This window comes from Mizuhopecten yessoensis, unplaced genomic scaffold (assembly GCF_002113885.1).
Source record: "Mizuhopecten yessoensis strain PY_sf001 unplaced genomic scaffold, ASM211388v2 scaffold716337, whole genome shotgun sequence".
NCBI classification, from domain to species: Eukaryota; Metazoa; Mollusca; class Bivalvia; order Pectinida; family Pectinidae; genus Mizuhopecten; species Mizuhopecten yessoensis.
The window spans coordinates 166,236-181,525 of NW_018480066.1; the positions used below are offsets into that span (position 1 = coordinate 166,236).

Sequence of the window (15,290 nt, forward strand, 5' to 3'; positions counted from 1 at the left end):
GCGATCCGGATACCCTTGTAGGAGTACAACCCACTGCGATCTGGATACCCTCGTTGGAGTACAACCCACAGCGATCCGGATACCCTCGCAGGAGTACAACCCACTGCGATCCGGATACCCTTGTAGGAGTACAACCCACTGCGATCCGGATACCCTTGTAGGAGTACAACCCACAGCGATTCGGATACCATCGTTGGAGTACAACCCACAGCGATCCGGATACCATCGTAGGAGTACAACCCACTGCGATCTGGATACTCTCGTAGGAGTACAACCCACAGCGATCCGGATACCCTTGTAGGAGTACAACCCACAGCGATCCGGATACCCTTGTAGGAGTACAACCCACAGCGATCCGGATACCCTTGTAGGAGTACAACCCACAGCGATCCGGATACCCTTGTAGGAGTACAACCCACAGCGATCCGGATACCCTTGTAGGAGTACAACCCACAGCGATCCGGATACCCTTGTAGGAGTACAACCCACAGCGATCCGGATACCCTTGTAGGAGTACAACCCACAGCGATCCGGATACCCTTGTAGGAGTACAACCCACAGCGATCCGGATACCCTTGTAGGAGTACAACCCACTGCGATCCGGATACCCTCGTCGGAGTACAACCGACTGCGATCCGGATACCCTTGTAGGAGAACATCCCACTGCGATCCGGATACCCTCGTCGGAGTACAACTCACTGCGATCCGGATACCCTTGTAGGAGTACAACCCACTGCGATCCGGATACCCTTGGAGGAGTACAACCCACTGCGATCCGGATACCATCGTTGGAGTACAACCCACAGCGATCAGGATACCCTCGTCGGAGTACACCCCACTCTCTCACATATGTCAGTTTTTGTAAAACTACATACTAGAATAGAAATATGATGTGTCGGACAAATTAGGATGGATAGAAACATAGGATAGTTAGAGACACGCTCCTTTATATTAGTGAAGTGGGGCAGCAGGCGGTCGTCTCGTTTGTTGTTCGCGTGATTAAGAATCGATTTAATCATTATGGTTCTGTACTTATAACCAATCTAATTGTTATAGTACCTTGGTGGAGCTGAATGATTAAGTCGTTATACTAGACAAGCATTGCCAAAATAGATTGCTGTAAAAGTTAACGTTTTTAATATAATTAAATGAAATAATGTACTATGAGAAGTTCTTCAGATGTCGATTGATGATGTCCGATTTTATCAAAAGCGGTGACTATTAGCAGTATAAGCAATTGCATAAAAGTCTAGTAGTCAACATGCAAAAGCCAATGAAATTCCATGATACTGTAAAATTTGCGAAAAGAGGCCACCTGTTTTTAGAGACCACATTTCTTTTACCTTGTAGATGGATTTTTTCTCTCTCATTGTTTACATGAAATACTAGCTTACGACCAAAGTATCTGCTGTAGCCGCACCTTGTCAATTTGTAACGTAGTAATGTATTTTAAAGGAACCTTTCTGTTTTGCTTTCCATTGATACAGATTTTTATCACATAATGTACTGTGTTATCCAGTGAATATACCTATGTCATATTTTTTTGGGTATTAGTCCATGTAATATTATGACCTATCAAACATGTGATTGGTTGTAAGTTTCAATTGTTTCAAATGTGACGTCACGCCGAGGAAAAGTACATGACGTCACAGATTTACACACTGGAGACAAAATGGCGGCTTTTTACATTTAAAGGTTGCATGAAAATTGTCGTTTTACACAAATAAATACCACAAATCTAGATTTTGTGTGAAAAGAATCTTACACTCGTTTTCATTTCATATGAAATTTATGAAACTTGTCAAGAATGTTTTATTACAGCTCGTCAGAGGTCCTATATGGATTCTTTTGACCATAAAATCAATAATGACTCCTTAAATTGACTAAATGACAATTCGATACAGGGAATTTTGACTTTGTCTGGCGTTCTATAGGAACATATTTGTTATAAAAGGTGTTTCCTCACTTCTCCATTGATTGATTCTATTATACATACTGTACCTTTCTAAATAATCCCAATTGTGTCTATTTGCATTTCAAATGAAGCTGTATTAGCAGACCACCTGAACTAATGGACTATTTCATGGACGTTCTACACGTGGTCTCTAAAGACAGGTTTGACTATATTGTTCTATTCAGAAACTTCAATCCGATATACTTTTTTTTTTTAAATTTTACAGTCAATTAAATGTATTATTGTTAAATATAGAAAACAAAATGCATTTTCCAAAAAAAATGTGTCAAAGCGTCAAAAACCCTAAGCGGAAGTGTAAACGTTTTCTTTTATCACATCCGGTATTCAAGATGTTTGTTGTTATAGTTGAGTATCTCACCATCGATTAATCAAACAGTACATTTTTTCAAACAATGTAGAGTTCATTTAAATAAACAAGCTTCAAAATGTATGAATGAACAAAGAATTGTTTCTATAGAATACAATATCTTATAGCAAACAATGCAATCCTATTTTCATTTTAAATATTATCTCAAACATTGAATGACTAACTTTTTTATAATATAAGACATTGTCAACGAATAACCATTCGTTGCTTCACGCTTAAAGGTAAATGATTACATTCCCAGTTTTGATGCCTCTCTATTTCTGTCACTTGCACACACCTGTGCTTATCATTGTCATCAGGTATTGCTAAATGGCCTCGTAAATGACAGTGCAAATCTGTTATTTAGTTACAAAAGTCTAGCAACGTTGAAGAAGTACAGACTTTTAATCAGGAAACAATTAGGAAGAACTCTTTAGGGGAAATTATGTTAAAAGTGGCATACTGTGGTGTGTCATTAACTGGTTACTATTTATAGTAACACTTGGGATCAAAATACCAGGACTGTTCGAGCGTTTTACGTCATACAGATCTATGTAACTGACATGTCCCGGATGTCATCGTATGATTAACAACACTTCATCGACAACACGAAAGACAACATGGTATCGTTTTAAAGGCTTTTATACTATGAATAATATTTTCTATTTTCCGAGAAAAAAATTAGTTTTTATATTCCGCATATATAATGCTATTCCAAGTTGTACAACGCACGCATTCATCCATTTGTGTTATAATTAGAGGCATAAATCCTAAATCTGTGTAATGACCAGAGAATCCCACATCCGCGTTATGATTAAATAATGTTATCTTTGTTTCAAGGATATAAGCTTCTTTGAAAAATGTACTTCTTTTACCAAAACATCTTTCATACTTTCATACTTGTAATATAGATATAGCAGTTGTCTTTGAGAAAATAATAATCTGCATTTGGTTAGGTTTCATTTCAGACAAATATGTTAGAAAGGTGCACAAGAATGAATAATATTGGCGCTATTTACTAAGTGAGCTGTCATATAGTTGAAAGCGAAATAACTCGAAAAACCAAAAACCAAAATGGTACAATACAGCAGAGCATGGCATTTCCTCTCAATACCATTACTCATACAAATGTAGCTGATCACGATAATCCTACGCCAACATGTAAATGTTGATTCCTATATTCCAAATAATGCTCCCGTATCTACATGAACACACCACTTCCCCCTCCTCCTGAGATCACCACACATTTTCTATTCATTGTAAAACAAATAGGAAATACATCAATTGTGGTTGAGTTTAATTTCATATTAGGAAAACGTTTAAATGTAATTTCTTATTGTTTATATATGAACAAAAGAAAAAAAAACAATGATTCTATTAAAAACGTATTCATGGAATATAACATTCATTGATTATCGAATGTGCAAACTCTTACATCTTTTTTGTATGTGGTTAACAAAACGAAACGTCTTGTTATTTGCTGAATAACAAGGACTAGAATGTCAGAACAACCTACCATATATTAATCAAGTCCACGATTTAGTTTTGAGTAAATACTGTTTTGAAACAACGTTGTTTTATTTTTATTTTCGTTCTTTAATGCCAGCTCCATAGCGTTTGCTTGAGTGCAGACTGGAATATCTGGTCTATGGCATTTCGATAAACAGTAGATAAAAAAAAACGTGACAAAACTTGTTATCATAAGATTACAAAAAAAACCGACAGAAGAAAACATATCATTTCAAAGATATATTCCACAAATATTCTGTCACTCTAGAAGGTGCCCAGATGTTTTCCTACCACAACAAGTGAACGGCTTACCCCGCAAGGATGTGTTCCCGCTGAATAGTGTGATGCAATTTGTAGGGCCTGATCTGTGACTATGGGGGGCACCTGTTAGACAACTTCTAAAATAGCACTTTAAACCTTCTTCACATTACAAACGAACACCCTTTAATGTGAAAAACGATCCTGATAGATAGCGTAAACCAGTGCGCAACGTACACGTATGTTATAGTTAACACTGGTTAAATATTTACACTAAATGGTCCTCGATCCCATCACTTATACCCTATCGCCATCTATCATTACGCTAGAGGCTGTCTTCACTAAGGTTCACTTAGAGCATATTGGTGAAAAGCCGTCTTTTTCTGTCTGAATAGCGACGTTAGAGAAAGTTTTTACTTTTGAATTAGTTCAGGCAGCAGAAGGATTTTGTACTCTTTGTTGATGATGAACAGGATTAGTTGAATCCTTATCTAATTCATGACTGACAAATTTCACCAAAAACACATTTTGATCCAGAAAACCGACATTAAATGATTCTATCAAATAGACATTTTTAGGATTTAATTGAAAATAAATAGTTGGACACTAGCTCATAACAAGTGCATCGGCAATTACACAGCCTCATATCTGTTCTAGTCTAAACAAAAGACCTTGATTACTAAGATATGGTTTAAGTTATCTCTAGAACTATGCTGTGACTTTCTAAATTTTAAACCAATGGAACGTATGTACACTTCCGATTCAGTGACCTATAAAACCATAATTTAAATCGCCACATTCACACTTTGAATGAAATGTTTTCAAACCGAGGATAGTCATTATATCTACTATAAAGTATCATGAATCCATTGTAGATGATTTTCGCGAGAGTTATAAAACGTATGTTTTTATTTGTAGGGTGTCTAGTATTGGGAAAATACAACTTACCCTAAAACTCTCATTAGTAAATCCATATATGACTGGATTAGCGAAACTGTTGGACATAGCAAGCCAATGGACACAAAGGAATACGGCCATGGTCAACATGTGGTCCCCTTGTTCAAAGACACTAGGGTAGAAATCCATGACGATGGCAAAGACATGGATCGGGAGCCAGCATATCCCAAACACAGCCACCACGATCACCAGCATCTTGACGATCTGCAAAGAGAAAAACAAATACCGTCTTGATAAAAGTAAGATACATTTTCATAACTTTCAGTTCCAACACTTCTTTTAAATCATAACAGTTACTACTTACATATCTTTAGGTTTGATTTCATTCCTACCGGACTTATTGAAAACTATTGACTTTTGTTACATGGAAACCTTTTAAAATTGTAAACAAAACCTATTCATGTATTTGGATATTTAATCTTGATACAAATGTTTCAATAGTGACAATATGAATTCTCATTCATTTGAGATGTTGAAACACGGCAATTGATTGGTCAATCGAAATAATTTGCGAGAGAATAATCGCGAGGATATAACTACGCAAATAGTATACTACAGTAGGATTACTCTTTCTTTTTCATCTAAAGGAAAACCATCAAGAGAAATTACTATTTTAAGATATTTTTGTGCATTTCTTTCAAAAAACTATCGGGGTTTAGGTCTGAGTTGTGTGACAGAACACTAGAGGAGGTTCAGTTTTATGTGGAACAGTCGCCAGGAAATGGCCGGTGGTCGGAAGGTTTTCTCCGGATACCCCGGCTTTCCTTCACCACCAAACCTAGTACGCCCTTATATGACTGGTAATAGGACTACATGGAAACACAAACAAACCACACCAAACATCACTCCGAAACTGTAACCAACCTTTTACCCAGTAAGACAGTATTCTAGCAGCCAAATGTAATTGCTAGCTGTTATTTAAATACTTGTATTCGTTTCTGATATAAAATTCTATTGTATTGTCGTTCTTGTCGATGAAACGTTGTTCCCTAGCGATTCGAGATCTTCCCGATAAATATTATTTTTTAACCTGATCTCTTTTTGGAAATTTAAATTTAAACAAAATTTAAAAGATGCCATTTAAAACCTTCAGAAAATGCTTAATCACCCTCGAAATTGATTTCCCTAGCGCGATGCCAGTCTAAGGTTTTCGTCGTTTTTGTACTTGATAAGTAACATAGTAAATCTGAGTCCAAATTAATCTCGAGTCATCATTGGAAAAGTCCTTACCAATCCTGACATGTCTGTCATCGATTTATTTTATTGGAAATAATTTTATAAAGTAATTTTACAAAGTAAAACTTGAAACTGTTCTCTGGAATGGTACTCCCTGATGTAAACTTGCAATACAACTGTCAAAGATAATGAACTTTCTGAATTCAAAGACGACCCAAACAATGTCGATACTTTAATCAAATGTGTGCACATAACAATGACATTACCGTTGACTGGTTACACTACGTGTGTTGGGATTCAACATTTGAGGTGTCATATTGCCTTGTTAATTTTACACATCAATTGTATTTAAAACTGATGGATTTCATACGCCCCTACCTGTAGGATCGCAATATTCAAATTTACATGATAACTAAACTATACCACATTCACAAACATTGCATTATACGGTCTTCACCGTTCCAATTCCGCTCTGTAATGTAATTTAATTTTAAGCAGATTCAATCACCCTTATCGGCATAAAATGAAATACCATATACAAAGTATAGCAGAAAATAAAACACAATCTGTATAAAGTATGATACAGAACGGGCATTATTTTGATCGATTCGAGAGACGTATAAAATGCCATTCAAAAGCAAACGTGACAGAAACTAGGTCAAACTTCGACAGAACCTATAAGTAGATGGAACTCAAACATTAACGACGATCTCCACGAGTAGATCTTTCATCTTTGTAGCACACGGTAAGTATATAGAGGAACGATGTATTGACCGCGATCGTTTCGTCGATAACGCTCCGCTTCTATCTTTAATAGACATCTTACGTAATTTTACAAAACCAGATGTCACATTTCCATACATATGTTACGAAAATTACAGGTTTTACTCTTTGGTCTTGTCAAAACATTGCAGACACAACCCTCTTTTAAGATACGTTATCTACTGTTTTATAGTAGACAAATACTGAAAATCTGGCATATATCTAAATTAGTTCACATTTTGTTTTTGCATAAAACACACATCTGAATAGAAAATAAAAAAATAAAACACTTGACATTGAGCAGCAAATGACACTTGAATTGAGCAGTTTGGAGAGCCAGTATAACTCGGTATTTACTTGACTGGAGCACTTTGAAGAGCCAGTATAACTCGGTATTTACTTGACTTTAACAGTTTGAAGAGCCAGTATAACTCGGTATTTACTTGACTTGAGCAGTTTGAAGAGCCAGTATAACTCAGTATTTACTTGACTTGAGCAGTTTGAAGAGCCAGTACAACTCAGTATTTACTTGACTTTAGCAGTTTGAAGAGCCAGTATAACTCGGGATTTACTTGACTTTAGCAGTTTGAAGAGCTAGTATAACTCGGTATTTAATTGACTGGAGCACTTTGAAGAGCCAGTATAACTCAGTATTTACTTGACTTTAGCAGTTTGAAGAGACAGTATAATTCGGTATTTACTTGACTTTAGCAGTTTGAGGAGCCAGTATAACTCGGTATTTACTTGACTGGAGCACTTTGAAGAGCCAGTATAACTCGGGATTTACTTGACTTTAGCAGTTTGAAGAGCCAGTATAACTCAGTATTTACTTGACTTTAGCAGTTAGAAGAGCCAGTACAACTTAGTATTTACTTGACTTTAGCAGTTTGAAGAGCCAGTATAACTCGGTATTTAATTGACTGGAGCACTTTGAAGAGCCAGTATAACTCGGTATTTACTTGACTTTAGCAGTTTGAAGAGCAGTAAAACTCTGTATTTACCTGACTTGAGCAGTTTGAAGAGCAGTATAAATCTGTATTTATTAGATAAACGTCTGGTGAAGGTTGAATGATGCGAGTGTTGGATTTGTTGACTCATATATTTCCTTAAATCGATCGTAATTTTAATAATGTGCTGATTGCTTTTTGATCGGAATTATTTAGTTTTACATGATATGGGTCATTTATTTTTGTGCTGTATATATCATAAAAAGTTAACAATCATGACAAACTTAGAACGAATAATAAACACTCCAACACACAAACCGAGAGTCAATAGGATACCAAAACAACAAAGGAAGCACCATGGACCCCGAAATAGAATCATAAATGTTTATTCCAAAATAAATCCATATCACAATAGCTGCATATAGAATGATTTGTTAGCATTATCTACACTGAGAATAACAGTTTGAATACAAACAAGTTAATTGATATCTGCTGTTAGAAATGTTAATATGACGTTTTGTTAGAATGTCATTATGAATCTTTATTATGACTGTACCGTAAAACTTTCATTCATAATTAAATAATCAAATCAGAATGGACACACCAAATATTAATTGATGTAAAATTAACTTGCACTCATGTGATTTTGAAACTCATAAAGTAAAGGGATGGCTTTTTGGAACCTCTTCATCTGTTTCGACAGTAATTTAGAGCAATACAGATTTCCTCTTGATCGGTCGGTGGTTTTTATCTGGTTATCCCGGTTGTCCTTAGCAAAAACCTAGTACGTCCTTTAATTATCCTACTTGTTACTAGGACGTAAAACGCATAGAACCAAACTAAACACTAGCATTACCGATGAGTCCCAGAGGGACACAATAGCTGTACCTTGTAGTGTAATTCTCTTTTAGCAGGCTGTACATATGGTACAATTGAAGTAAATTTGCAGTTTTATCAGTAATAAACTTCAGTTTCAATTTCATTGTAACGTCAATGAAAAAGAAATAATCTTAGTCAATATATTTGAATTTAGATGATGACAAATGCAGGGTCGTTGTCTATGGTATCAGATAGAGAAAACAAATACAAGGTCATTGTCTATGTTATCATACAGAGATAACTTATACAAGGTCATTGCCTAATGTATCAGACAGAGATAATTAATACAAGGTCATTGTCTATGGTATCAGACAGAGATAACAGATACAAGGTCATTGTATATGGTATCTGAGAGAGATAACAAATACAAGGACATTGTCTATAATATCAGACAGAGATAACAAATACAAGGACATTGTCTATGGTATCAGTCAGAGATAACAAATACAATATCATTGACTATGGTATCAGACAGAGATAGCAAATACAAGGTCCTTGTCTATGGGATCAGACAGTGATAACAGATACAAGGACATTGTCTATGGTATCAGTTAGAGATAACAAATACAATATCATTGACTATGGTATCAGACAGAGATAGCAAATACAAGGCCCTTGTCTATGGTATCAGACAGTGATAACAGATACAAGGACATTGTCTATGGTATCAGACAGAGATAACAAATACAAGGTCCTTGTCTATGGTATCAGACAAAGATAATGAATACAAGGTCATTGTCTATGGTATCAGACAGAGATAATTAATACAAGGTCATTGTCTATGGTATCTGAGAGAGATAACAAATACAAGGACATTGTCTATGGTATCAGACAGAGATAACAAATAAAAGGTCTCAGACAGAGATAACAAATACAGGGTCCTTGTTTATGATATCAGACAGAGATAACAGATACAAGGACATTGTCTATGGTATCAGTCAGAGATAACAAATACAATATCATTGTCTATGGTATCAGACAGAGATAACAAATACAAGGACATTGTCTATGGTATCAGACAGAGATAACAAATACAAGGTCTCAGACAGAGATAACAAATACAGGGTCCTTGTTTATGATATCAGACAGAGATAACAAATACAGGGTCCTTGTTTTGATATCAGACAGAGATAACAGATACAAGGACATTGTCTATGGTATCAGACAGAGATAACAAATACAAGGTCCTTGTCTATGGTATCAGACAGAGATAACAAATACAAGGTCATTGTCAATGGGATAAGATAGAATATAACAAATACAAAATGATAATAAAGAGCAGTAAAATGTCGCACTAAGACGTCTACCTCCTTCGTTAGGTGCAGTCATTGTCCTCACTGACCTCGACAGATCGACATGGCAGTAACACAGTAACACAACGTTATTTCCCCGATGTGACATCATCCGGATGATTTTAACAATATATACTTCCACTGGTGAATACATGAATACAAAAATAATATTCCTTGCCAGCATTAGTAATATAGGTTCCGATGCTGATCCATAGCAAGACATGATAGTGATTGCTCATTGTCTAAGGTGGGAAGGCATTCGGTGCGACCCTCATCAGAATAAATAACACTAAGATGTTCATATTTAATGTAATAAAACCTTTTATAGTTTTCGTCATGAAATATCACTCAATAAACAAAGAGAAATCGTGGTATTAAAACCGGATGTACATCTCATCAAGTTAATTATTTAATTTCACAGATATCTGATTCTGTTTATAAGTGGTAAACTCCTATATATCAGAAAATATTTGCTTGTAAATAGGCCATTGTACCAGATATGGAGATTATCTACCATCCTGTTGTTTATAGTGTAAGGTTATTATCATATAATGCAGTAGTGTAATAAAACCTGGGTTAACATAACATTTAACGATCGATGTTGTAGCATACAATTAACGTCATAGTTTACAACAAACACACACATGCGACCGACTTTGACACACAGTGTTGTCGATGTAACATACATTATCATACAACAAACACACACATGCGACCGACTTTGACACACAATTTTGTACAATGTAACATACATTATAATACAACAAACACACACATGCGACCGACTTTGGAACATAGTGTTGTACAATGTAACATACATTATAATACAACAAACACACACATGCGACCGACTTTGACACACGGTGTTGTACAATGTAACATACATTATAATACAACAAATAAACACATGCCAACAAAAACAACACGTACTTCTTATAATAACGGAATTAACGTCGATTTTAGCTGAACATTATATATATTCTCATTAGCTAGACTTATACAAACAGAAATTCAGTGTAGATGGTTCATAAGTATACTACAGTGCAGTTTTTGTTTCGTTGTACTTACGTCTGATAATTACTACTCTGGATAACATCGCTATGTTACCATCGTCAGTAGAGACACGACGACACAAAGACTGTTCGAGTATTAGTAAAACTGTCGCCGTTAGTAACGAAAATAGCTGCTGAAATAGACATCTGTTATCGGCAGAAATATCATCTGGTCATAACTATGCATTGTACATACTCAAGTAAGGCTTAACCGAGATGTAGGTGACCTACTGTCACAGAAACCGCAAAACGTATGTGAAACACCGCTCGGAACGAATCGGCCGATGTGAGTTTCATCACGAACACATTCGGAACAACTAGTGTGGCTGCTTCTTCACGTAGGGGAAACCTCTAGTATTCATAACATGTAACTAACATGTATACATTATATTTAAGAAACCTAGCTTGTGTATTAGATATATATTTGACACGTCTCCTCCTTGATAAGTAAACATGCTTACAAACTAATAGATTTGGGAGAAAAATAAATACGTTCTCACGTCCGACTTACAAACATAACCTACACTATATATAACCATAAATAAATGTGTTTACTACAGTCTCCTGGTAAATCGGAAATCAAGAGTTACTGGGGAGTAATTTGCCAAATATTTACAGAACAAATAAATCATCTATTATGGACGGGAATCGTTGTCGAAACAATTGCAATATCACCTCGATAGGAACATGACTTTAAAATATTACTTATTATCTTAAACATGATAACTCGTACTCCATTGTTTAACATTACACTACAGGCAATATCCAGGCTACATCGTACGGTGGAGGTATGTCGGTCCGTAATGTTATTATATCGTTACAGGGACAATTAACGTTACGTTATAGCACACATATTTCCGCGTGCGTATGGAATGTTATTGAATGAAATAACCTCTACACATGGAAAGAGTCATAATGACGTTACTAGTTTTTAAAGCATTATCCTACATAAAATTGTTTGCCAGGGCTCCCATGAATATATCAGCAAATTGGGTATTTTTTTCTGTACAATGTTTTATAATTGCATTTAGCATATCGTATTTACAACAACCAGAGTAATATCGATTGTGAACAAAAACTTTCAGGATGGTATATTTCAGTAATGTTCAGTTTTATATACATTAAAACCTGGATATAATGCGCTATATTACACATTTGCTACATCGCCCAGCACCAGCATATTGCAATGTCCGTTTTATTGTTATTTTTTTTTATTAGGAATTCGTTTTATGTTTCCTATTTACGTTTATCATCAAATTCCTTTATAACACCAACATTCCCCTCGATATACTTTTGCCCGGTTAAATTTTCGCCATATGTAGGTAAATTTCCATTTTCGTCAAATGTTAATTTCGCTCTACACATCTGATTACTTTATTTAGTAATGTTAGTATTACTTACTACTGTTCTCTGTGTGGATGCACTCACTCTCATTACGAAGGGCGAAAAAAGGCAAAAATAAACTGATAAGAAAATGTTTCATTTGACGTCACAAAAACTCGGAGCTTATTGTTCGGAGTAAGACATCAACGAGGACAGTCAAAGCACTGTAAATGCATCATTAGCGATACATTGAAGCCTGAGTAGCTATCCAGACGAGGTTCCTAGATCTCATATGACAAGGACACGAATGCAAGATTATGTTTATCACATAACCATGTCCTATTTCAAATAATTGACGTAACATAATAAAAATGAATGGATGTTTTAACCCAAAGCCTTTCCTTTGTGGCAATGGTAGAGTTTAACAGAAGACAACCACAGCTCCGCTAGGTGCTATTAAACGTTCATTTACGCAATGACCTGCTTTCTGTTGGCATTCTAAACCACCATGAATGCCAAATGGACAATGGCGAATAATGAAGCGCGTTTTAATCTTGTATAAATGTAATATAAACTTATTTAATGAAAATGCAATAATGTACATGGTTGTGAGTGTTTGATGAATAAAATTAAAATTTTCAAGGCAGCGCCTTTGGTACTTCGTGTTACAATTTTTTGATGTCAAAATAATGACATCAAAACTCGAACCATATAATTTAGAGCTGACGTGGATCCCATCTAAATGTATAAATTATATACATGGTAATACTTATTAAGCATATTGATACCTGTAGGAATATCGTTTTTTCGTTTGTGTATGAAGAAAGAAAGAATGACACGCGATCTTGTCAATTTGTGAAGTGGTATATTATAGTCAAAGACAATGTCAAAAGTCGTTTCATATGTTGTTATACCACGTTGCTATGGCGTTTGGCCCGTTGTCGCACAGCATTGCATTGTAGAGCATTATCTTTTATTTTACTCTTGCGGTGGACGAGGCTTACAGTTGTATTCATCTTAAACGAATGGTTCTGCACAACCATATTCTCAAAAAAAATGAAATTGCATGCAAGATAGATACATCTCATTAAAACTGCTACATGTTATAGGAGGCCTTTTACATTTTCTCAACATTTGTATTATCCTAAACGTAAAAGTATACAAAAGACTCAATCAAAGGCGTACAATACACAGTGAGAAGTTAAATCAGGGAACATGCCGCCAGTTTTGGTAAAGCTATGAATATGTGGCGTTGTTCCTCTGATGTCAGTGCGCTTAGACTGACACTATATATATATATATTATGGTAATATTAATACGTTGGCTGAAATATTTTTTTGCAACTTACTAAAACTGTACTAGACAGAGCTGATTTTGCAGATGGAAAGAAATTTCTGACTGTGAGTGTACGATAATAATCTAACTTTTAACAGTAAAAATGTTATTTTACGAGTAGTTAAAAAATTATATGGTAATAACAAAATTCTAATTAGAGACGTTGATTCGATAAAAAAAAAACACACCATTACATGTTCTCCTTAAAAGTTGCACAAAAGTGTTATTTACATAGAGTTGAGACATGTATGTAGTTAGGCTGTAAAACACAACATCATTGTAAATAGGAGAGCTCGAGCAGACACAAACAACCGAAATAATCGCGCGCCAATCAAAAGCATGAAACCTAATCAATACGAAATTCATCGGTTAGCGGAAATTAAGGGTGAAACTAGACCAAGCAGAGTTTACCTTTAGGACGTATCAGAAGCAGGAAGATCAACTCGCTACTTGTTTTATCTTGTAACCATAAAAACAAGAATTCGGATCAATTTAATATTGCTTTAAGCTGTACACGTAGAACTGCTTATTGTATCACCCAGTTTCCTCCTATCTAATGTCTTTCACTAAGAGGGAAGCCCGTTATTCATAGGCGATCACACAGAATGTTAAACTATTGTATGCATGTTGTACATAATCAAATTCCTTTAATGATAATGAAATACATTTATCACCGTAATTTGGAAGGGAAATATGTAAAGCTGTACTAGGCATGATGTCTGACTGATAGCTTCATTATAATGAAAACCAATTGATAACTGAATATATCTGTAATGAAACAGTTAAGTATTACTGACAGACAGAGCTTATTGATGAGTACTTGGCCCTGGAAATGGTCAAATCGAATTTACTTAAACACCAAACGCTTAACGCTCATCGCATGCTTAACACTGCTACAATTGTAATTTAATACATTGTACTAAGTGTAAGAAATGCATTCTCTTTGAATAATAACAATTTTGGTAATTCGTTATACAGTTAGTAACTAAATTATATGTATACAGTAACAACTACGAACACAGTAGACGTTTGATTAAGCTTGAAATGCATCAACTATTTGGCTATGCAATAAAATGAGCATAGACTAGAGAAACTATCTCCATCTGACAATCATGTACGCTAGTATATATGTTATGTTCCTGTCCAGTCAAAGGAAGACCGAGGATAACCGCACGTTAGAACTGTTCCATTGAAATGTTCAATCCATCCATCTCACACACACAAGGAATGTAAAAGTCGATCTATAATTAACTACTGCACAGAAACGGTTTCTTGTTCCTCTAACCATTACATTCTGTTTACTATGTCCAGTTCACCTGCATGTACCCGTACTTCATTGGCGAGAATTATAATGCATATCGTCACAAGAAATCATCACAGACCGCGCTTACAATGTACGCCAAACATTGTAGACCAAACCCGGGTTATATATATAAATTTTATTTATTTATTTTATAACAATTATGAAACAAGTTATTT

General features: G+C 35.3%; 1 protein-coding gene across 3 annotated transcripts in view; it reads right to left on the bottom strand.

The window, feature by feature from the left end:
• LOC110443303 (substance-K receptor-like) overlaps positions 1–15,290 on the bottom strand; it is a 64,786-nt gene that overhangs the window by 3,076 nt on the left and 46,420 nt on the right. For all 3 annotated transcript variants that reach the window (XM_021487449.1, XM_021487450.1, XM_021487451.1), the window contains exon 2: positions 5,037–5,249. In XM_021487449.1, the coding sequence (XP_021343124.1) occupies positions 5,037–5,249 (213 nt within the window). The remainder of the gene's footprint in view (positions 1–5,036; positions 5,250–15,290) is intronic.